Source organism: Protomyctophum bolini, assembly GCF_963924005.1.
Source record: "Protomyctophum bolini genome assembly, chromosome: 11".
Classification (NCBI taxonomy): domain Eukaryota; kingdom Metazoa; phylum Chordata; class Actinopteri; order Myctophiformes; family Myctophidae; genus Protomyctophum; species Protomyctophum bolini.
In genome coordinates this window covers 20,890,952-20,917,161 of record NC_137872.1, presented here as the reverse complement: position 1 = coordinate 20,917,161, position 26,210 = coordinate 20,890,952, and the positions used below count along the sequence as shown (strand labels likewise).

General features: G+C 42.7%; 1 protein-coding gene across 1 annotated transcript in view; it reads left to right on the top strand.

Annotated features, from left to right (window-relative positions):
- tmem104 (transmembrane protein 104) overlaps nt 1–26,210 on the top strand; it is a 107,674-nt gene that overhangs the window by 8,779 nt on the left and 72,685 nt on the right. The window contains exons 6-8 of the mRNA XM_080776130.1: nt 1,016–1,102; nt 15,080–15,179; nt 17,736–17,832. Coding sequence (XP_080632256.1) covers nt 1,016–1,102; nt 15,080–15,179; nt 17,736–17,832 — 284 coding nt within the window. The remainder of the gene's footprint in view (nt 1–1,015; nt 1,103–15,079; nt 15,180–17,735; nt 17,833–26,210) is intronic.

Genomic DNA, 26,210 nt, shown 5'->3' with positions numbered 1-26,210 from the left:
GTTTCAGCATACAATGCAAGTCATTGGGGATCTTATTTGGAATCAATTTCTAATCACTGGAGCAATTATTTTTTGATTTCTTGTCCACATTTGGAGTTACATCATGGCAAGGTAACTACACATAGTACACAACCCAAACCTCTACCAAAGTGGTCTTGCCCTTTAACATGTCCTTGTTTGTACCTGTATGAGTGAGTGACAAATAAAGCCCTCTTCTTTCGAGAGCATTCACAAACCTTGAAGCCTAACCCATTTCTCTCACTCTCATTGCACACGGATAACATTGAGACAAATGGAGTGGGGGGCAGATGTTTAGACCTTTTTTTTTCTCAAACTTGTCTGTCCGTCTGACGGACATAAGTTTGAGTTGTGTTCAACTCTTTTGTTTTCTCTTTGCATTTGGACAGTCTGCATGTTTGAGCAGTATCAGAAAGATCCTACAGAAATGGACAATGCCACATTAAAATCTAAAATTTTCCAAATATTTTCAGACTACACTTTAAGTGACTGGTAAATACCAATACATATGCTAATACTAGTATAAGCACCACCGAACATCTTTGCAAAAATAACAGACTGCGTCACATGCTTGTTTGTTTGATCAGCTATTTTCATCACATGGCACCGCCATATGACAAAGACTTGCAGTTGACTCTCTAGGCCTGTCCAAATTATTACATAACCGCCTAATCACAATTATTTTAGACAATGGCAAAAAAAAAAAGCATACTCGTCACTCATTTCCATGTTGAAAAATGTCCATACATTTTCAAACACTTTTGAAAAATTGCAGAAAATGTAATTATTTGGAAAGGAAAAATAAAATATTAAATATGTCAGTCATTTCTCTTATTAAAGGTTATTTATCATATCTGCCCCGTGCAATTTGTGATTCCGAAGCCTAAAAGGCAAACCGAAATACAAATTATAACGTTCCAATGTTCAATGCAAAAAACATAATCGTCAACTTAAACGTGTATGGTGACAGGCCTGACGCTGTCCCGTGTCTCCACAGAGAGGTCGGGAGGAGGTTACGCGGATCATTTTGACATAGTGGAACGTGTGGAGATGGGTCAGATGGCCTCCATGTTCTTCAACAAAGGTAATTTCCCATACCCCCCCCACCCCATCATACATAACGCCGCTATTTTCACTGCCAATTATTCCCGTAATTGGCCGCCACCGCCGTCGTTTCTCATGTGGAAACGGCCAGGGACCAACTGAAGGTTGTGCGGGACAATTTGGAGGATATTCCATCACTTTTTTTCCTTTGTGTGTGTGTGTATGTGTGTGATTTTCACATTCATAATGTGAGGCTGTCTAATGAAATGTAATTACATATATGGATAAATTGCCTTTGGTTGTAATTACCTGTTTGAGACCCCCATCAAGGCTGCTGTTTTAATCTCCCTTGTGTGTGAGTGTATGTTTGTGTGTGTTTGCGTGTGTGTGCGCGCGCGCGCGCGTGTGTGTGCGGAGTCGGCCTCGGCAGGTGAAGACATTCAAAGTGTGTGTCTGAGTGATGGGGGAGCTAATGAAAGCACTGCTATAGCTCTGCCATGGCAACATTGAAAGTAGAACCGCGTTCCACCTTGAACCGGTGGGCCGCTGCAACCTCGTCACGTTTTCTTTCATGTTCAGCGGCCAAGTCGCATCGGTCTCTTTAGAAAACGGCAAATCTACACGCTCACAACATGTGACACCACAATGTGGTGTGAACTTGTAGATCGGCTATTTTTGAATGGCCAAAGTATAATTTAAGGTTTAAGTAGTTTATATATTGTAGGTTTTGAAATAAAAATGCACATATGCACATTTACTAGGGTAGTAAATTAAGTTTTCAAATCATTGTAGTGGACAGTGTTGCCATATTCGCCTATTATAAGTGACTTTGGGCTTGTTTTTCTGTAAAGTCGCAACTAAATATTGATTGTTGCGGGTTGCATTTTTTTGGGGCTTGTTTCTGAAGTGCAGTTGCTTATTTGAGCTTGCTTCCTAAAAGGGCCCTCACATTAACATGTAATTGTCCACATATCCCTATCTGAAATCTGTTCCCCGTACCAGATTCGACCTGTTAAAATGTTTCAAGAATATTTGCAGATCTACAAGCTAACAACACGTTATGATCTTATACTGTAGGTTTAAAATACTCATGTGTTAGTTGCTTCTCTTCGGCTTGTTTTCATAGACCCGGATGCTTATGTCTCTTTCAAAATCTGGTAACACTGTTAGCGGAGTACAAAGTTCAGTATGTGCCTCTGAGTGAAATAGCAGTATAACTTATTGAAATACTCCACTTAAAGTCCTCAAAATGGTACTTAACCCATTTTATCTATTGGTCCTCACTAATGTTCATGATAAAACAAAAAGTAAGAAAAATTATGATAATTATAAAACGGCAGAACAAGGAAAGGTCAAACCTCCCTGTTCTGCTACTGAACACTAGGAGGAGACCTTGGCACACATACATAGAGGGAGAGAGCGGTGTGGAGAGGGAAAGGGATACAGAGGGTGGGAAAGAGAGAGAGGCTTGCACACACACACACACACACACACACACACACACACACACACACACAGAGAGCTATATGTTCTCAGTGATGCGTACATGGCGGGCTTGCGCTCCTCTCCTCTCCACACACCGTTCCGCCCCGGTCCGAAACACAGTCCACAACTCCACACGCCATGACGACTTCCTCTCTTTCTCCACACCCGCCCTGTCCTCCTTTCCACCATCATCTTCACGAAGGGCCAAAGTCACAGGGAATGAAGCTTAAAACTAAAATCACAACAATCACAATCTGTGAAACGGCGTGGAAGGAGTCCTCTCCTCCACCATAGTTGTTGTTTTTCCTAAAACAATGTCAAACGATGCTGTTCAGGTATTATCATTCTAAACCCATCTTCTTGCTGTTCTGCAGTACATACTGTACAGCCCAACCAGTTTAAAAAAAATGTATATCCAAGACCTGATTCATGGAAGATGCTTCTGAACGCCACTTTACCATTTTCAGCAATATAGCATGCATTATATTGCTAGTTTAGTTTGACCCATTCAATGAAGTCTTTAACTTTTTTGCTGCGTTTATAAATGTAGCTAGGCTATTGATACCTAAAGGTGCTAACTACGTACATGTTCGTAGACCACGTATACTCCATATATGAAAGAGGCGACCGTCAATTTACCTTTTAGCATTGCTCCGGTTACTATGGCGAGCTTCCGTCCCCACCAGCTATGGGATTTTTTAATTCAGCTCCATTGAGCCTCCATTATAACAGGATTTTCAAAGCGCTGTATCTCAAAAGGCAAAAGGTTCGAGTGCTGTCCATGATGAGCCGTCACGCATCCCAACGATTGTAAATCATTTGTGAGTTTGTAATTTGTATAGCATCGCTGAGCAGTGAGCACATGTAACTGTTTGTAATCATAGCTAAGGGGTGTGAGCTAATGCGACTGATCACTGTGCTCACAACAAAGGCTCACTGAAACAAGGATAGTAGAGTTAGAGCGGACGGGTGGTATTCCTTAAGTGTGCTTATGCTGCCACCTAGCGGCAGTAATAGTTAGTTAACCCATTCTGACCTGAGATCAGATTCAAAAAATGTCTTCTACATCTACAGTTTTCTGAAAAAGCTATGTTTCTATGTCAGTCGTTCTTCGATTTTTCAAAAATAGCAGACCTACAAGCTCGTAGCGTGCCACTCAGTGGCGCGCTATGAGCTTGTAGATCTGCTATTTTTCAATAGCTAAAGCATAACGTAATGCTAACAACAAAAGGGGTTCCCACCCCGAATGGGTTAACTACCATTGATGTCCCCAGACGTCAGTAGTATCGTGTTTTCAGTGATTACGCAAAAAATCACTCTTCGCCAACGTATGAATGGTCCTAGGTCGGTAGGAGACAGATACAGATTTATTAAAATGCATCTCGGTCAAGGACTATTAAAAGAGGACAGGAAGCGAAGACGGTGGACTCCATGTTGGAGTCCCTGGAAGGAAAGAAACATGCGCAATTGAGACCAAGGAAGCTGAACGTGGAAGTGTTGGCTGCATATAGCCCATTGCGCATGTTTCTTTCCTTCCAGGGAGCAACATGGAGTCCACCGTATGGTCTTCGCGTCCTGTCCTCTTAGTCCTTGATCTCGGTTTCTTTTACCAGATTGCGTTTTTGGTCAAAACGAGCGTTATTCAATGGCCCATAACTAAAGAACTTAACAAATGTTTATTTACGGGTGAAAGAAAATATGATTGTCCGCCACACAACATTTGTTTACATCCGGTACACAGCCTTCAAAAGAAGGGTCTTCACTGAAAAACACTGGCAGTGGCGGAATAATTAATTAATGAATACCTGCCAGTTAATGTACCGTATGTCATGAAGAAAAAGACTGAAATAAGAAATTACTGAAATCGGTCTGGAGAATTTCATGCCATACACAGCGCTAAAAAGGAGTCTTTGACGACAACCGTTCCCTGCCGCGGAACAGACGGCACGACCGGGCCTGCTTGTCCTCTCTGTCTCTCTCTCTCTCTCCTCAGGTGAGGAGGCATCGATTGACGGGCAGGGAAGCATGCAACACCCACACACACACACACACATGCACACACACCCCCATCACCCCCCACTCAACCACTCACGTGCTCCTCCCCCCACCCCTCCCTGCGTGTCACTGCTATGGAGAGCTGCCCAGTGACTGCTAATTAGAAATGAATTAGATGGGCACGCAGCCCAGCACACGGCACGGCAAGGGGAGGCGCGAGGCATCTGATTTATACGCGTCTCACACCGGAAACGGCAGATCTACAAGCTATAAAGGTAATTGTAATGTTAATGCAATGTAAATGTAAATATAAATCATGGGGGGGGGGGGGGGGGGGGGAGTATTTACATAGTCGTGCCCCTCGGATTGAAATTAATCAAACCACAAGCTCATAACGCGTCACCCTGTGTTATGTTGTTTAGCTATGTACATCGGCTATTTTCCAGGGAAGTGCTTTGTGAGCTTGTAGATCACCTATTTTTCTCGCCCCTTCGGTATAACGCACAAGCTTGTAGATCGTCCATCTTCCCATGCGAGACGCAACTTAAATCTGGGCTGAAAGACTGGGAGAGACGGTGGCTGTTTTTTGACGCCCCAATGTCAGTGACGTGAGGCTGATGGCCGCCGCACATTACTCTTATTTAGTCTAATTAACGGCTGCACATAATGAGACGTGATGGACCTATCTGCTGGGCCGCACGCTGAGGTGAACAGGTTAACTGAAACAGTTAGAAGTAATCATAGGTTTTTAATGCCACGCCGTCATATTTGTGTGTGTCAGGGAGGTAGTCCATCGTCAATGAATGGCCCTGTCGGATCTAATGGGCAGTTATTCTTTTTTACTCAAGTAAAAGTAATGCCACAGTATGGAAATACACGTTTGTTTTCAAAGATATTTTAAAGTTGGTCAAACCTTTTGAATAGCCTAGTATAGACTAGGGGTTTTGTATTACTAATGCAAATCTGTCGTAACTAAAGTGTTCTAATAATTGTAGAGGAGTAAAAAAATAAAAAATCATTGAAACTTTACGTAAAGTCAAGGCACCTCAAAATTGGGCTCAAGTACAGTAATTAACCCATTTAAACCGAGAAAGCATCCGTCTCTTTTTTTTCTTTCAAAAATAGCAGATCTACAAGCTCACAGCGCTGCGTGCTAGTATAGATCTGCTATTTCTGGAGGGAAAAAAAGAAAAACAAAAGAAAAACAATCTGGTGTGAGAACTTGTGATTTAGATAGCATTGGCAGAATCAGCTTCAGGTCTTTCCACCTCTACTTTATAGTGTTATGAGCTCATCATTGTTGAATGTGTCGTCAGAGTTAACCTTAAGCGGTCGAAGGCCGGAGTGTCAGGTGAGACCTCTTAATGTGGGGCGGAGGTGACGGAGACACACAGCTGACCACTTGGCCCCCTCCGTGACTTCTGACTGTTCCTGTTAACCGTGAGACTTTTCGAGGCGCGCTGGTGACTGGTCGGCCATCGCTAGGCGCGGCCGTTTGGCTTGTTCGGACGCCAAGCTGCACTGGCATATGTAGCGAAGTGCTTATCAAACATCTTTATGTCAAGGACACCTACATTGATAACGTGTTAGGAGTTAGGACGCCATTCTGAAAAGGTTTTTACTGCTTTGTCGCCTACGCACCCTACCTGACTCCGCCAGATTGCGGCAGTATTGAGTTCACAAGTTCCCTCCTCCTGCCCGCATCTGATCTCTCTCATATCACTCCGATCAGCATTTGATCGGAGTGCATCGTCTCTGCCTGAGAGACCAGATGGGAGCAGGAGGAGGAACTCTCTGCTGCCGCCATCTACGCACCTGCTGTTAAGTAATTTGAGTCTTCTTGTAACTGCCATTTTTCTAATTTCCAGTCTCCTTTGCAGTTACTTCACAGGTATGGGAGTGATCCTACGCAGTACACACACAGAATATTGCAATATATGGCAGTTACATTCAAGTAAGAACGGTTTGCTCCCTGGTTCCCTGTGTCTAGTGATCTGAATCGCTGCACCTGAGTGCCCTATAAATACACACCCAGTGCTGCCAAATCCAAAGCCCGCCACCAAGTGTTCAAAAATAATATGCCAACCCAACCAATAATCTAGCACCATCATAATGGCTCCTACACTTTCTTCAATCATGTTCACAAGAGATATAAAAAGACACACGGAATGCTTGAAAATCAGCCAGTCCTATAAACTCACTTCTTATATTCCAACATTCAGTGCCAAAAACACAAGTAAATCATTAATCTCAATTAATAGTGACAATTCGTCGTCAACTTAATAATAATAATCTTTATTGTCCCGAAGGATATTCATTTTCACAGGTCTGTTCAACACCAACAACAAAAGCAGCACATATAGAAACAACATAACACCAAGACAATACAAAAACAACATGAGTTCCCCACTGTGTACAAGAAACCATCCTATCGGCGGGGCAGTTTGTTTAATGCCGCGATGGCTGAGGGGACAAAACTCCTACTGAAACGAACCTTTTTCCAGGGTAAGGTTCTGTATCTTTGTCCTGATGGCATGAGGTTGAAGAAGTGATACAGGGGATGATCAGTGTCACGTGATATTGAGAGTGCTAGCCGTGTGATTGCATTATTGTTCAGATCAGAAAGTGTTGGAGGAAGTGTGGGAAGTCCGATAATCTTGGAAGCAATACGGGTAATACTGAAAAGTTTGTTTCTGTTAGGCATGGGTAGTATGTTGTAAAAACATGCGGAACAGTATAACAGAATAGGTTGGATAATGCTTTTGTACAATAATAAAAGAAGATGAGGAGCAACAGATAATGATCTTAACTTGCGGATTACATGAAGTCTTTGCTGAAAACGTGACTGGATAGATGTAATATGTTGATCAAACCTAAGTCTATTGTCCAGGGTGAGTCCAAGATATGTGAAACTGGCAACCTGTTCTATTGTCTTACCATTAATGAGGAGTGGGTTAAGTCCGGTGTGGGTTGTTTCAATGACCAGTTCTTTTGTTTTGTCCACATTCAACACTAAAAAGTTGTCAGTGCACCACTGTGTAAAATGAGAAATGGTGTTCTGATAGACCGTGATAGAGTTATTGTCATGGAGCAGTCCGAGAATAGCAGTATCATCAAGAGTATTTAAAATATGTGATGTTGCTGGGTGAGGGGCTAGTGCAGTCATTTGTGTATAGTGTATAGAGGAAAGGACTGAGGACACAGCCTTGGGGGGCCCCTGTGTTAGTGATAACAGTTGATGAGAAAGATGTACCTACTTTAACTGCTTGTGGTCTGTTACTCAGGAAACTGTGAGTCCAGTGTATGAGGAGTGGTGGGATATTGAGGAGGTGCAGTTTCTTGATCATGTGATGGCGTTGAATGGTGTTGAAAGCAGAACTGAAATCAACGAAGAGAATGGTGGCAAAATTGTCCGAGGATGAGTCCAGATGTTGGAGAAGGGAATGAAGGATGCATGCCACAGCATCCTCTGTCCCCCTCTTTTCCCTATATGCAAACTGGAAAGGATCCAGCTGTGACCTGACAGCTGGCAGAATGATGTTTAGGATCAATCTTTCCAGGCATTTCATCATTATTGATGTTAAAGCTACGGGTCTATAGTGGTTAGGTTCTGAGGGGCGGGGTTTCTTGGGTACCGGTATGATGGTGGATGTTTTCCAGGGGGTGGGTACGGATGCTGTCCTGTAGGATTCCCAGAAGATGGAGTGAAGGATGGGGGAGAGCTCCATGGCACAGAGCTTGAGCACCTTAGCCGAGATGCAATCCGGCCCTGGTGCCTTGCCAGGCTTACACCTGGCCAGCAGCTGTCGTACCTGCTCCTCTGTGAAAGGGGGATGCGACGGCTCCTGAAAGGGGAGGGCTCCCAACAGTTCCTCACAGGCAGCAGAGTAGTCGTGACTGTCAAACCGTTTGTAAAAAGTGTTCAGAGTATTTGCAAAGGTGGTAGGATCTGGAGTTGTGCAGTTCTTTTGTCTTGTCTCACCACCAGTTAGGATTTTTACTTTATTGAAGGCTTGTTTTGTGTTCATGTTTTTAAACTCCTGCTCTATATTATTTTTGTATTTGAGTTTGGCCTTAAGAATATCATTCCTAATTTGCCTGTCAATTATTTTGAGGGCGGCCCAGTCCTTGCGTTGAAAAGCCTTCTGCTTTTCACTGAGACTATATTTAATATGAGGAGTAATCCATGGTTTAGAACTTAAAGGACCACTTCACCACTTTTCAACCTATCTTCATATAATAGGTCCTCACTAATAATCATGATAAAATGGCACGATGCTTTTCTACTCAGTCTGTGTCTCATAGGAGGGCTGTGGGCAGTTTAGAAACCGTCTTCCAGTGACATCATCATTAGGCAGATTATTTTCTAAACAAGATTTCTTTACAAAAATGTTTAGATTTTCATTATCGTGAGAACGATGGCTTCAATTTTCGCATTGCAACTTTTCAGGACTAGAAAGCCTGCAGTTCTATTAGCATGTATTCCCCATCGATGATGTCACTGGAAGAGGGTTTCTGAACTGCCCACAGACCGAGTAGAAAAAAATTGCACCATTTTTTTCATGATTATTAGTGAGGACCTATTATATGAAGATAGGTTGAAAAGTGGTGAAGTGGTCCTTTAAATCAGGTTAGGTGCCCTCTAGGGTAAGGTCGCTTCTCGCCCTCAGGCGTCTTACTGGTAATATTACTTTATTTACCTTATTAATTTCCAACACTGATCGTGACAGCCCTGTAAGTGGCCGGAGTCTATGGTCTGGACTGGAGAAAGGCTACAAATTGACCCCACTTTGAGAAACACTGGTTTAACTCATTTTACATTATACCATAAACATAATATAGCTATTCTGATTGTTAATTAATTTTCTTCCTCTGTGCTAAACCTTTCCTAGTAATTAAAACGGACTGCTTGTTTAAGAGGCACTCTTGAGAGAGCGTTTTGATTTCCTCCTGGGCTGTAGTTGACATAGCAGCAGTACAAAGAAGAGAACAGGGCTTGGAATAAGGACACGGGTATGGTGGTATCAGCATAGTCGTTGGTGGCGACTGACAGGAATGTTGATGGTGGTGTTGGAGGGGCTGCGGTTTTATCTGCAGCGTCCCGGAGGTGAGAGCTGTTACTATAGCCTTATTCATTGATGATTTGAAAGTTGATTAGGAGACGACTTTGGCTAAAGTCACAAAGCCCTAGGATGGATGGACTGACAGGCGGGCGGACAGTCAGACGGATGAACGGATGACAGAGGCCTGCCCTTGCATCGACATCATCTCTCAACCCTCACCGAGTACATTTACTCAAGTACTGTTGCTCAAGTGTAGCTTAGAGGTACTTTTACTTTGCATGAGTATATCTAGTCTAAGACTTTATGCTTTATACTGTACCGCGCTACATCTCGGAAATCTCAAATGTACTTTCTTTTTACTTGTTATTAGAACAATTTAGTTACTAGTTACTTTGCATATTTAGCTTATTAAAAAATATACATTAATCACTTAAGCCCTATTAGTTAAGGTATTCAAAAGTAACTGATCTACAAGCTTGCGAAGCGTCACAACGGCCCTCAAAAATAAAAGAAATCCGAGTACATCTTCCACCACAAACCCTCGCTCACCGGCGTGGGGCAATTATGTGTTGCACTCCGCTGGGCCGGCTGTGCAAACAGAGGAGGAGGATTGCCTTTTCTGTGTGCCATCCTACCCTTGACATCCACAGAGGCTGTGGTTGAGAATACTTAATCAGCCTGCGCCGCTTGCGTTAATGAGAGCCCGACGCGGTGCACATTCATTTTTAATACCCTAATGACTTTTTCTTAAATGTCATACTTGCGCTCTTAAGAGCAGCACAGGCTCTGAAAATGGCAAACGGGGAGAGCACGGCATGCACCACCCACAAGACGGATGGGCATGTTTGTGTCGGCCTTCCATACAATTACCGTGAGCCCCGACCAGTGGTGTTTTCTGGGGGGAGGGCTATCCCTTCCAATATCTGGCTTTCGGAAATTACGTCATATGACAGCCAGGTCTATGGACTTTTTAATGTTTGTTTAGAGTACTAAACGTGACATCCTGTGGCAGCCAAGACTATGGACTTTTAATGTTTGTAGTACGAGGTTTGTTTAAAGGAGTGAGGCGCCCCTCACTTCACACGAGTGCGATTTCTTTTTTTTTAACAAGGTTTTAATGATATCCCGGAGCGCCAAGGTCGCCTTTAACGTGCTATTTAGCATTCTATATATTTTACATATCATGTTGGCTTACCGCATATCAAAGCTCTCCGTTAACTTTCCCTTCAGCCTCAATGCATAGAAAAACAGAAAGGTGGAGGCTGGAGTATTTCTAGTCCTTTTTATGAGAATTCCAGCTAAGATCGCGCTCTGAAAAAAGCGACCATGTTTAGCGGCTCAATAGAATGTCACATTTCACAAGTTTTCTCAATTTGTTTTCAAAATTTGTCCAAATCTTTTGAAAATGGCAGATCTACAACCTCACATCGCGTTGCATCGTAATTCGTGACTCATTGTGAGCTTGTACATCAGCAATCTTTTACAGACAATTGTATATTGCATGTTTTGTCATCTCAATATACATAACTTGTAGTGGAGTAAATAGTACAATATTTGCCTCTGACACGCAGTGCAGTAGAATTATATAGTATTAAGAATGGACATAAAATAAAAGTAACTCAAATTTGTAGTTAAGTAAAGTACTTAATTTGTTTCCCCTAATGGAAGACGAATGGGCATGTTGGTACAATTACCATGAGCCACGGCTAGACTAGTTTTCCATGTCAGATTTGTAAAGGATGCACTTTAATTTCAGGAGGCTGCGCCATTACGGCTTAACTGTGATTACCCCCTCCTCTCCAAATCAATATCCTAATTTGAAGTGTCCAGAGTTGGAGCTCGCTCCATGAAAACTTAATTTGTGTTAATATAATGAAACCCCTTGGAATCAAAGGCCTTTTTTGTAGGCCGGTGTTCTACTAGGGCTTCTGGGCACCCCCAGGGAATAATGTAGTTGTTGCTTGTTTTAAACCCAGGGCTTAAAGTTCTCAGTCCTGGGGACGAATTTCAGTCCTGAGGATTTCATGGGGGTCATTTAATGAGATCAGTGCAGATTTGCAAAAAAAACATTTTCAGTCTTGGGATGTTTTTTGGCTTTAAGCCCTGGTTAAACCCAATCTCCCCAATTTAGACGTTATGCCAATTGATTCCCCCCTGTGTTGTCACTGCTGTTGTATCCTACTGGCTCACCTGCCATTGAGGAGCCCCCACCGGGAGGACGTAGAGCCTCCGTCCTACTCCTCCGGCCCAACACTCCCTGCTGACGAATACCGCCACAGCCTGCAGAGATAAAGTATTTGCAGTGAGTCCAGTGACAAATATCACCCCTCCCCGCACAGCTTCCCTTCCCCAAACACAGGCAATTGTGTTTGACTATACCAGATGCACCACAGTGGATTCAAACCTTCAGTGTGCGCCACAGGCTGCACACTGCACCTTGTGTCAGTGAGGGTAGCGTTGCACCTCTGCTGCGGTGCTATCACTGCATGCCTTTGACTGACTCTCACACAGGGCTCCGACTGTATGTCTGTCTGCAAGCTGTCCTGCAACAGTTCTCTTTCAAGGTTTCTTGAGGGGGGGGGGGGGGGGGGGGAACTGCAGCTCCTAGGTGAAGAGGCGTTTTGCAGCAGTTTGAGCCCGTGGACACGGGTGTAATGGGGAGGTATTAGTTACAGTGCCTGGCAGGCCTGGCATCATCTCGGTCACGCGGCATCCTCACCCCGCTATCGCTCACTGACAGCCCTGCGTGGCTACAGAGCCCCGCTAATGTGCACGCCCTACACCAGGGCCAGGTGCACACATTATAGAGAAATAAAACTAGGGCTGAAACAATCTATTTTCTTAAATCTTCGGGTAAGTGATATATTTTGGTTAAACCAAAAACCAAACCACTGTATTATGATATTACGTAATCACTGATATACGCTACAGTGTTTGTTCAGTTGTACAATTTACAATTTAGGGATTTAGCAGCTCCCAAATCACAAAGCGATTTAAGATAAACAACATGCTTCAGCATTTCTTTGTGTCATCACTTATTCCAATTGCACTTGTTTTAATCTGTATCTATCTTCACTATCCTGTATGTGTTCTCGCTCTCTTACTGATTCTTTCTCTTATATTTAACCAATAACCAGGCACTCAACCTATATATTGTCAGAATCAGTTTGTTTGCGTTTGTGTACAGGCTTAAAGAAAGTCAATGAGGAGAACATTTTAAATAATCAATTTCTAGTCAATGGTCCAACTATTATTTTAGATTTCTCCACCTTTAGAGTTACATCATGGAAAAGTGCCCGTGCTGTGGTAAACAGCGTGGCTACTCCTTCCTGCCGTGAACAGATATTTATCACATTGTGGATCATTATGTCCACCCCCCTGGTCTGACGCAAATTCAACCGCAGCTGGTGTCGTCCACCCCTCAGCCATTTATTCATACAAGATAAACCCATCTTCCCTATGAAAACCATAAACCCATCACCTTTTTATTTCTTTTTAATGGACTCGCCGCTCTCATTTCCCTGGCAGTAATGAATGGGCAGAGGAGGGGGGTACGGACGGACAGACAGACAGACAGACCGACCGTCGGACCGACAGACCGTCAGTCGAACCGCCTTCGGAGACCCTGAGGCGCGTGATATATGACCATGGCAACGCAGCGATCTGTCATCCCACTGAAAGCTCTCAATCCCTGGGCTGCTGGCTCGCAGTTAAAGGACCAATGCCACCTTTTCTGTGTGGGGCGAGAGAGGGACGGGCCGAAAACAGTTAAAAGACCAATGGCACCTTTTCTGACATGTGGGTCCTTAATGATTTCATTCCTGTAATGCCGTGATTCTCAGAGTTTTATTTCAAGGAGCCCTATTAGCTCAGTGTATACACATGGAAACCAAATGAATCCTCACGGGTACATTTTGTTCGATGTGTACAGTCTCAGAGTCACATAACCATAAGGATCCATTAAGGTTCCTAACCATCATTTATCATTTAGCGGGGGACCCCATGGGACCTCTTCGAGGACCCCTGAGAACCACTTAACCACTTGCTGATGTTGATGATGTTCTCACTTCAATTTTGTATACAGTATATATATATATATATATATATATTCAAATGTTTAAAGGCCCTGTCTCTGTTGGAGGCATATCTCCTACACAGCTCGGTTTCATCCGGTTGTTCCATCACTCCTATCTGGGTCAACGGCACTACGTCACGCCCGGCTGGAAATATCAATCACACTAATTAAAAGTATTCACTTGCTGATGGTGATGCTGGTCGTTGCCCTGTACCTTCCACGCCCACAAGCTCTTACAGAGCTCTTACAGCCAGCCTTGTGGGTAATTTGTCATTCAGGTTTAGAATCTTCAAAGTTTGTGGTGTGTGTGTGTGTGTATATATATATATATATATATATATATATATATATATATATATATATATATATATATATATAATGTTATATGCCTATTATGTTTATATACGCATATAATAAGCTGAAGCTATATATCAAATTAAACAAAACATTTAATTAAATATTGAACCAGACATTTATTTGCAAAAGAAAACTTATTGAACATAACAAAGTAGGCCCAGTAGCACCAATAATGGACATGGTGGGTATGATGAGGAGTAATATATATATAAACAAATCTATGAAGCAATCAATGCTGCAGCCTTATGTGAAGGGAAGGCAACCCATTTGGACCAATGGAATCTGGAAATCTCTCAGCAGCTCTGAAAGCCTCTTATCAATTTGCATGAAAGCCTTTCTAAAAAAAAAAAAGGAAAGAAAAGTGAATAATTGCATTTATGTTTTTAGTGGGGGGTCCCTCCATCAGCTAATCGGGGTCCTTCCTTGGCCTTAAGAACTTTGAACGTTTTTTCCACAATCTTTCCACATAAACGTGTTGTGTGATCAACATTTCGAAACAATTCTTTTCCCACGGGTGTCTGCCGGTGACTGGACTACATGAAAACTGTGCAACCGCACCAACCTGCTCATTAGGAGCAGTTGGGGGTTCAGTGTCTTGCTCAAGGACACTTCCACTGTACAGTAACACAGGGGCCGCCCAGTGATCCCATTCCAAGCATTCCCAATTTAACATTGGAACATATGCATACGGAACACATTTCTGTTTGCCTGGTAATCACAAAATGCACAGGGCAGATATGAGAAATAACTGAACTACCTTATACAAATGAATGAATACATTATACAGAAATAGCTGATCTACAAGCTTATAACGCGTCACAAAATGACACGTTATAAGCTTGCAGATCAAATAATTGCCATTAGACTACTAATAATTGTGACAGGCCTATTTCTGGTAATGTATTACTATGTGAGCCAGCAGCGCAAAAAAGTAAAATAAATGCTATGAACAGGTGATGTAATAACCACATGGCTACTAGTGGTGTCGCCAAAACACTTTAATAACTCCACGCAGTACAAATGACTGGTTTGTGTCTTGCAGTTGGTGTGAACATGTTCTACATCTGCATCATCGTGTACCTGTATGGAGACCTGGCCATCTACGCTGCCGCCGTGCCCATATCACTCACTGAAGTGGCCTGGTAAGAGAAACCTCACCAATCCGACCTATCAATTATAGCTGTTCTATCTATCTATCTATCTATCTATCTAATAGTATCTATCTATCTATCTATCTTATAATCGTTGCACCCCTACTGGTAAGCGCAACTTCACCAACCCATGACTTTTTGTCATGTTTGTGCCGCAGCCGTGCAATGGCGGACAAGCTCGCAACACATTGCGTCCACTGCGCATTGTGAGCTTGTAGGTTCGGCTATTCTCTACCCACAGAGTATTGAATTGGGCTTCAAGTTCCCTTTGACCTTGGTTCCTTCGCCAGCCCTCCTCCCTTCTCTAAGCGGGTTTTTTGGCAGGACACAGCAGGACCTCTCTCCACTTCTCCCCAGTGTCTCCAGACTTGTCCTCGTACGCTTGGCTGTCTTCCTTGTGTGCTCCTGAGCGCGTCCAGAGGGAGAGAGAGGGACAATAAAGCGTTTCCTGACCTCATGCCGGCCCCACTGCTGGCGTAGCGTCCCTGTTGACTTGGCTGGCCGACAGCTTCTTTATTGCGCCTTAGTTGGGCAGACGGGGTGTGAATGAGCTAGTTCATTTTAGTTGGAGACAGTGGTGGGAGAAGAGGTACTCTGATTTGTTTCACTTGAGTAAAAGTAGCAGTACCACTGGTAATAGTCCTGTGTTCAAGATCTTACTTTAGTAGAATTATAAAAGTATCGGCGTCAACATATACTTGCAGTATGTATTGATTCACTGATTCATTCATTCATTGAATATTAGCAGGATTATTAGGCTAAGAGTACAAGTTAGGTTACGTTATGCTAAAAGAGAATACAAAAACCCAGGGCTTGTTTCCATGTGGTCCACATGATGAATGATGAATTGAATGTATTTGTCTCAATTCAAAAGTAAGACATGCAATGCAATGCACTGCAATACATACTGTATATTGGTAGAAAACCCAGTAGCATCAAAAGGTATATTTACAGATAAAGGAAGGGTGGTGGGTGCAGAGGATGCTACTACCAAGGTATTCCAAGTTGTTCTACTACCTGAGTGTATTTTAATCTCATTCAACTGCATTGCACTTTTTGTTTGCAGCATAGTAGGATTCCACCATGTTTGAGTTAAGATATTGGGGGAACGCTTTCAGATAAGGCTTACTTAATATAATATTAATATTATGTTCTGTAATAATAATCTAAATCTGTACGTAAGTAGTAACTAAATTATTGTAGTAGAGTACAATAAAATTAAACATTTCTTCCCTCATTTTTGCTCCATGATCTTGTCTAACATCACCAATGGGTGTTCAATGAGCCACAAGGGCTTGTGTAGGCTTATTTCATGGGCATTCATTATAAAAATTAAGTTTTAAAGAATGAGAAGGCCATAATAGAACATTAAAACTACATTTCAACCTCTGATACCAATGCTGTCAGGCGGAGACCTTGTGCCTCCGTATTTCAACTTTTTGGGTTTAAAAAAAAAATTAAGGCTACTTGTCTAATGACAGAAATAGCTGATCTACAAGCTCTCAGGAGGTGGCAAACTAATACATTTAATCCACTGGAGCACAGGTTATTTTTTATTTCTGTTCCCTGAAAATGGAACGGCTTTTGAACACACAAGGTTTCCTCCCGACACAGCGACGAGCAGCCGCTGAACCGTGTCCGCCCCAAAAAGCCTCATTACGATCAAACGCCTCCGCCGCACGCCAGCGCTCCAAGATGAATCGACGCTTGAAAGCAACGCTCTCTTCCCTTAAGAGTCAGACTGCAGGTGGCCCAGGCAGGTGCCTAATGATTCTATTGACGCTCCAGCCCTGTCGCTCTTTGCCACCAGCGGCGTAGCGCTGTCTTGTGATCGCTTTTGAGTGACGCTCATTAATTCTCCACCATCCGGAGAGATGCCAGGCGCACCACATCGTCGTACCCCTCCTCCTTTTCATCCCCTCCGATCTACAACATCAAGTGGGGAAACTTTTTTTAACTGACTGCCGTCTTCACATCTCCGTGGTTGGATAGAAATGACAAAAAGGAAAAGAAAAATAATTCCGCCCTCTTCTTTACACCTGTAAATAAATATGTGTTGTGACAATAAAGTTGATTCTGAAATTGTTAAATCCTTATGCACGGACGCTCCTGACGGCTGCGGAGACGGGTAATTGTAGTCACTCATGTCATCTGAAACATTGCTGTTGTAGCGATGAACCAAGTATACTGTATGCATGTAACCACACTCCTCAGTGTTAAATCTGAGTAGGCCTGTCACGATTACACATTTAAGTTGACGATCAATTGTAGCACAGTCACAGAGAATTGCGATCAACGATTGAATTGTGTTGAACATTGGAGCATATGAATAAAGAACATTTAACTCTCAAAGTTTATCCCCAAGCACTCAGGATATTGTTGCGCAGCCACGTGATTTAGAGTTCATATTGTTGAGCAGGCATGTGATTTAGAGTACACGCTGCCTTAGAGTTTACAGAATTAAATCATGATTCCTATTTCTGTGTGTGTGTGTGTGTGTGTGTGTGTGTGCGTGCCTGTGTTTGGTTCTGTGTCCTTCCTGTGCAGTGGGAACCACTCATGCAGCGCCAAAGGCACAAAATACAACGACACTGACGCGTGCTGGGGAGCTGTCACCCGGAAAGACGCCTACAGGGTGTTTTTGGTAAGTACCACCACCTCGACCGTCCGTTCCCTCTCTCTCTCGACCCCCTGTTGGCTAGCACCGTCATGATTACAAGTTGATGATTAATTGTCACGGTTTATTATTATTTTTGTCAGGTGAAACCTGACTAATGAAAGCTCATGAAATGTAAGCAACCTAGTCATCAATGGGAGTCGCCCCCATGCTGCCTAAGCCAATGGAAGCCGCCTAAACGCTGACTAAGCCAATGTGGGCCGCCTAAACGCCGCCAGCCATTCGCGTAGTAGCGTCTCTGGATTGGACTCAAGGTTGTGACACAGAAACATACACGTTAAAAATAATAATAATAGTATTTTTGCGCTGAACATTGGAAAGTTACAATTTGTATTTCTGTTCGCCTTTTAGGCTTCATAATCACAAATTGCACAGGGCAGATATGACAAATAAAAATAACTTAAATATCAAAATATATCACTGGCACATTTCATAATAATGAATAAAAAGTGCTACACGTACAATCGTACATTGAAGGTCAAGTTTCACTTTATTAGTATCAGCATGAAACATATTGAAGTAGAAAACATGAATGACATGATAGTAGAGTAATGGCAATACTCGAGTGGAATTGTACTGAAGCAAATCTACTTGGTTATTGTAGACCACTGCACCTCTTCCCCTGACACCCCAACCCGCCGCAGACAGAGTATGCATGTGACCTTGAAGCATTAAGAGAACCAAAACTCTTGCCGCGTCTCGCTCCTTGCTTTAACACTGCCTTCTTGACAGTGATAGATGGGCTGATCTCCTCCTGTATTATTCCCCTGCCCAACCCACCCACCACCCCCCTTGTTTTCTTTCCTCCCTTCCTTTTTACCCTCACTCATTTAAAAAAACTAAACAAAAAACAGCCATAGACTAGCCCAAAACAATTGGCTAATAAAGGATTTGTTTCCCTATCTCAAATAAGGTAATCCTCCTTGCCCGGTGTGTAAGCAACTGAATCAGCCTGATTTATTGGAACACACCGTTCTTGGTTTGTTTACACTGTGCTGCCGCTGCGGTCTTTGTATTAAAACTGCTCCTGGTAGAATGGATGGCTTTAACACCTACAGTATATAGATTTTTTATGAGCAGATGTATATTGTCCGGTGCCGACAACTGGTGATTTCTGTGGTTGGACCGGCAATGATTTCTGAAGGGAGTGTACAACGGTGAGCTGTAAACTAACCAGGGACTCACATGTACAAGTACTTTAGAGCTAGGGTGCTGACCGGTGTGTCCAATTAAATACAATGTGTTGTACTGATTAATCAGAATGAGTCTCATCATCGCAGGTCACAGCGTTTCTCAAACGGTGTGTGGGTCGCGGACCAGTTTCTTTTTTTTTGTGGGTCGCAAGTAAATATCCCCCTTTATTTTCGTTTCTTAAATGAAAAAGAATCAATCGTTCCCTACATATCTATCTATCTATCTATCTATCTATCTATCTATCTATCTATCTATCTATCTATCTATCTATCTATCTACAGTATCTATCAAAAAAAAAGTAATCGATTAAAAACAATTCTATTTTCAAACTATTTTCAAAAGTGTTTAATGAATCTAATAAAATAAATCAAATGATTCCCATAAATACGAGTGTGAGAAGTAGTGACAATAGCAAATCTACAAGCTCACAGTGCAAAGCGACACATTGTGAGCTTGTAGATCTGCTAATTTCACTAGTTTGGGTCCTGGGCCAAATATTGAGCTCAAATATTTTGGGAACCACTGCAGAACACATACTCTCATGTGTATACTTGTAACCAAATGGACCCGTGAGGATCCATTTGAGGATTTTGCTGTGTACAGCAGTCACATTCATTTTAAGCCTTTCTTCTCACACACAATTCTTCACTGAGGTCAGACTTATGTCCAAGGCCGTTTCTGTAGAGTTTGTGCAAGATGTCATACATTTCTTATCATTATGAAAATGACAAGCGTATTTCCATAATAATTGCTTGCTCATTCTTTTTTATGTATTTCTTTGCACAGGGTCAATGTTGACCTTGTCTGCGAACATTGTAACGAGGCCTCCGGTATTCACTGTAAACGCAAAAGAACCTTGTGGGCCAGTCGAAATACTAGACTGAACTCCTCCACTGTTTATTAAAGATACTGTCTTTTGATATTAGCAGCTTAGAGGCATTTGAGTGTTGTTTTGGCATTACTTATTTTTATTCCTTTGAAAACGTATTGGATCCCCCCCCCAACCCCCCGTAGAGATGAGATCTCTGAGTTTTGATAAAACATTCATCACAAGTGTCCATGTGCACATAGCAGTGTTCCTTGTCCAGTGCCCCGCCCCCTATACTGTTCATTCACTCCAGAATGGTACATTTGCAATGAGACATAATACATTTTGTATTACGGAGCATCGGTTGAAGCATTATAACGTTCCCCGGAGTAAAAAAACCTAAAAATGCCACGGTCTGAATTGCTCTTTAAATACTTGGCCACACGCTGAATGATGAGTCTAAATAATGCACCATTACCTTCAAGGTTCCTAGTACCAACCAGGGTGGAAAGAGTTATCAAAATCTCCCCCACCTAAGATCCACTGCGCACGCACGCACGCACACACGCACGTTGTGACATGCTGTGGCCTCTGCTGAATAATGTGTCAGGTTGTGAGATAGGGGTTGTACTGGCAATATTTCTATATATATACTCACGATGAAACTTTAATTAATTAACTTTCTGTTTTACTTGGGTCTGACCATTTTTTTTGTCCACGTTTTGAACTGTCAGGCCTGGTGAGCGTGTGACCTAAACCAGACTCGCCACCCTTGTGTGTGTGTGTGTGTGTGTGTGTGTGTGTGTGTGTGTGTGTGTGTGTGTGTGTGTGTGTGTGTGTGTGTGTGTGTGTGTGTGTGTGTGTGTGTGTGTGTGTGTGTGTGTGTGTGTGTGTGTGTGTGTGTGTGTGTGTGTGTGTGTGTGTGTGTGTGTGTGTGTGTGTGTGTGTGGGGACTCAAGACATGGTACTCATCTCAGTCAACCTTTGGTATGATTTTGTAATTCCTTTCTATTTTGTAATTCAGTTCTATGTGGATCATTGCAGCAGATGCTGTTGTTTTCAGTGTATGTGGATGGACAAGCAATCAAATCAAATACACCACATCTCTGCACTCAAATGTTTATGCATATCCACTAATAGGTGTGGTGTGTGTCATGCGGAACCAACGCCCTGCTGTGAGCTTGTAGATCTTTTATTTTCGGCAAATGTTCCACTCAGAATAGGGATGCTTGGGTTCAATAGGTTATGTAAACAAAAAAGCTATCACACAGAGATGATAGCTCTGATAGCAGCCTCCCTGGAGTAACTCGGACTAAAATGTTAATGTTATTGGAGAGCCAGTAGAACTCAACTAAAATACAAGTCATTTTATGTTTGGTAGCACTTGGGTGCTGCACTCTGAATATAGCAGATCTACAAGCTCACAAAGCATCACAGCGCGGCATGTTGTGAGCTTATGTAGATCATCTATTTTCAGCATGCAACCAAGTGTAAAATGACTAAAATCTTCCATTACTTGTTATGTAGATCAGCTATTTTCAGCATGCAACCAAGTGTAAAATCTGCCATTACAACACCATCAAGGCCTGCCAAAATATATTTTTGTCGACAACATCAATTGAATCTTTGTGATATTTATTCAGCTAAAAATATGACTAAAACTAACTTTTCTTCAAAAGACTGACTAAACTAAATAAAGATTTGCTGACATAGTGAACACTGGTAAGACGTAGGCCGTAGGGAATTCACAGAATAGTCGAATACTCAAATATCAAAGCCACAACTCGATGTTTTTCACCATCGAGGGGCAGAGCCAATTTTATTTCACAAAACCTCAGGTCCCGCTTTTCATTGGATGAAAAAATAAGATTTTTCCTGTGATTAGTCGACTATTCGACTATGTTTAGGTATTCAAAGTTGAATGCTAAAAGTAAAAATCACTCCCCTAGTAAGAAGCAAAGCACCTAGGGGCTCATGTCTGTGATGTTGCGTTGATGGATGACTCCCTCCTGGGGGGACACTGTCGCGTGGCCTGCAGGATGAAACAACGTCCACACCAGCTTAAAAGCTTTACTACTCCTCCTCCCTCCTCCTCCCCTCCTCCTTATCCGTGACCTTAACTCGACCTGCACGTCACAGCAGTCTGGGCCACGGATTGCGAGTAGGCCTGCTCGTGTCGCGGGCATTCCAGGGGTGGAAAAATGTACACATTTTTTTTTAGGGCCGCTAGCCTCTCCAATGCATGGCTTTGTGAAATTATGTCATGTGGCAGACACGTTTATGTACTTTGTTTGTTTAGTGCAGTAAATGAGAACATTAGACGTCATCTGGCTTACAGATAGTGCTCTCGCTGCGCCCCTCACTTCACACGAGTGTGATGTTTTAACTAATGAACGGAACATTGCAGAAACACAACTGATGAAAGTAGAGTCCTCTATCAGAATATTCTTTGAGTCTTGAATGATTAGAAATAATGCCCCCAAAACGATGGCAGTAGCTGCAGACTGTTCTAGAGAAAGTCTGGCAGTTATTGAAATCAAACGTAAAAGTCGTCATTATGTAGAATGTCCCATTTCAAGTTTTCAAATGTATACAAATCTTTTGAAAATAGCAGATCTACAAGCTTACAATATGTCATATGGTAAGCTTGTAGATCTGCTATTTTAAAAAGATCTGCTATTTTCAAATCGCTGACATCTACTGTAGGTCTGAAGTTGGTAATGTACGTAAGTTTCATAATAATAATCAACATCTACAAAGTAACTAACTAGTACTGTAACTAAAGTTATCACATTATTATAGTGTAGTAAAAGTATAATATTTGCCTCTTGGAGTAGAAGTAAAAGTAGTGAAAACTGGTGGAAATGCTCCTAGTCATTGACCGGACTCTGCGCCTAAACGCCCCAAGCGTCTCGCTCCCATTGTCACGACTGGACGTGCGTTAGATTTAGTGTGAGTGTGAGTAGTGTCGGCATATCCCAATACGGGACGCTGCACAGCGATCACAGTGCTTTTGTTCAGAGCGGCCGACAGATTGTGGGTTATTTTTAGGTCCCACAACAGCTGTCCCTTTTGCAGATGACTAGCCCTGCCCCGGCAGCAGTCCACTCGGGCAACGAGCAGGGAGAGGTGACAAAACCAAGAGCCCCAAATCTTAGCCTAGTTTATTCTTACAGAAGACACTTGTAAGATCTTCCATCAAGAACTTATTTCCATTATTATTTGCATATGCGCATATCACGCCGCTGTCATGGTTGATTTTGTGGATTGAGCACCACTGTCTACGGGAGGCCTTACATATTGTTCTTCATTTACTGGCTCGCTGTCACAAAGACTTGCGCAGTCGCTGCAACGTGTCACGCGGCATGAGGGCATATCCCAAGAGGCATTTTTGGAGTCTGATGAAAGAAAAATGGGCTTTAAAAGTGGTAAATGAGGCAGTAGAAGTTGTGGCTTGGTGGCTCCTGAGAGAAAGCACTGTGAAGCAGAACACACACAACACTCCAGATTAAACAGAAGTCTCAAGGTGCACGGCCCACCGATATCATTGAACTGAGAAAAACAGCCAGCACACAGTAAATGTCCTTTTCACGTAGTTTACCTTTCCACGGACATAGCAAAGTCCGAATAACGTCTCCTCACAGCTTCTTCCTCATGTAGAAATCCTTTAAAGGTCTGACCTAATACTGTCTGACCGTGATGGCAAACTGCATCTCTCTCTCTCTCTGTGTATGTACAGTATGTGTGTATGTGCGTCACTAGGCACTAGGCCTTCTGTTACATCCGTTTCACATGGGCCAACTTGTGAAACGGTCGACGACAACACATGCCAGGACTTTGGTCGTATTCGCGCAGCGGCACTGCCCGCTGTGCATGCATGCATTGGACTGGCTCTGGTCCCATAGCTGGCGGGACGCTTCTCCTATAACCTGCTGTGACTGTCTAGTTCCGGTTCCAAAGCTTGGAACCGACGAAGAAGGGACGATTGCTTTGTGATCATGCAAAATGTCACATAGTTGTCATTGATGTATTTGAAACATTATTCAAGATTTTAGGTCCCTGGCCTACTGTCAGTGTGCACAAGAAATGAGGTGATAGAGGTGATATGCAGTCTTAATGTGTTTTTGCAACAGTGGTTCTCAATCTTTACTGTATCAGGGCCCACCCATCTGATGGCATGTTATTCTAATTATAAATCTTTACTGTATCAGGGCCCACCCATCTGATGGCATGCTATTCTAATTATCAATCTTTACTGTATCAGGGTCCACCCATCTGATGACATGCTATTCTAATTATCAATCTTTACTGTATCAGGGCCCACCCATCTGATGGCATGCTATTCTAATTATCAATCAGTGCTAGAAGGCTTTCTTCTTGATTGTCGTCGTTAGGTCCGCACCAAAGTGGTCCAGGTGTCATTTTGTGCAAAACGCATTATTGGCTATTTCCCCTACCCCACCATAAGCCCTGAATGGATTGTAGTGCTAATTCGCTTATTTCCATCCTCCGAAAATCTTTTTTTTTAATAGATCCTCAATTCATAATGTCAACAGTATGTGTAGCATGACACTTTACTGCATAGTAACGCCGTTTTTGTGTTTCAGACGTAAAGCATGAAGTCTCGTCTATCGCGAGACTTCGCAAGCTCCATGCAAGTGGATGGACGAAGTCTTGCGATAGAAATAGCCAATAATACGTTTTTTTCACAAAATAATCAACTGGACCACTTTTTCCGTTGTGTTCCGTTCACCTCCACCATCTGTTCTCTCCCCTCAAGATATAGGATTGCATCCAGCTCAACTAATATCAATAGTTGATTAATTAGTTAGGAACCAAATAAGGGCTGTAACTCTGAGAGTGTACAGGTTTGTGGCCGTATGCTTACCAGACTAGGTGTCCTTTAGTTTAAATAAAGTTTGCGAGTCCCTGGCTTAAAGTTATGTTTTAATATCACAACCGAGGGCCTTTTTAAAGCATCCCGGTTTAGGTTCAACAGTGGTGACATTCTGTGTGGACTATCCATTCTGGTCCCCTGCAGGAACACTCCCAGTGTCCCTCAGACCTCAATTAAACAGCTCGTGTCCTTGATGGTCCCCCGCTGAGTTATTACATAGAATGCCACTTGTTAAACACCACAGGGACTTAATTGAAATGCATTGTCAAGCAGCCGGCGGGGGGGGGGGGGTTTGATGGAAAATCGATGCACTCCATATCGACTCTGAAGCAGCTTTCTTTCTTTTATTTATTTTTTGCTTACGTTTGCATTGTTCACCGTTTATCCGTGTGCAGATGTGCGGTGCCCCAGTAGCCCCTACTGGTACCCGGTTTAGACCACCGATTACCACTGTTTTGACCAATATTTTTCCGAACCTCTAGTTTCATCAAAAAGACCAACATCTTTTAATGAATAGAATTAAAACATAATAATAATAATAATAATAATACAAATTTACAAATAATTTTACAAATATTTACAAATAATCTTTTAATGAATAGAATTAAAACATAATAATAATAATAATACAAATTTACAAATAATTTTACAAATATTTACAAATAATACAAATAATAAAAATGGCATCACATCGACTGCATTACTGCCAATACCGATGTCATCGAAAAGACCACATCATTAGTACCGATAATGGCCTAACTGATATTTAGGTCAGGCTCTGCATCAGACTACACACATAGTGGCCTAAGTGATATTTGGGTCAGGCTCTGCATCAGACTACACACATAATGGCCTAAGTTATATTTGGGTCAGGCTCTGCATCAGACTACACACGGTGATAAGTGATATTTGGGTCAGGCTCTGCATCAGACTACACACAGGCTCTGCATCAGACTACACACAGTGATAAGTGATATTTGGATCAGGCTCTGCATCAGACTACACACAGGCTCTGCATCAGACTACACACAGGCTCTGCATCAGACTACACACAGTGATAAGTGATATTTGGATCAGGCTCTGCATCAGACTACACACAGGCTCTGCATCAGACTACACACAGGCTCTGCATCAGACTACACACAGGCTCTGCATCAGACTACACACAGGCTCTGCATCAGACTACACACAGGCTCTGCATCAGACTACACACAGGCTCTGCGTCGGACTACAGTCACTACACACAAAGTAGTGAGTGAACGGAAATACACCGGAACCTCTCTAATCTGACGCAAAGTCCTGCTTGATTCATTTAATTTCCTTTCTTTTAATTTTGCTGCCTGCCCTCATGCAAACCCTGTACCAACAGAACCTCCGCCCTCATGCAGACTCTGTACCAACAGAACCTCCGCCCTCATGCAGACTCTGTACCAACAGAACCTCCGC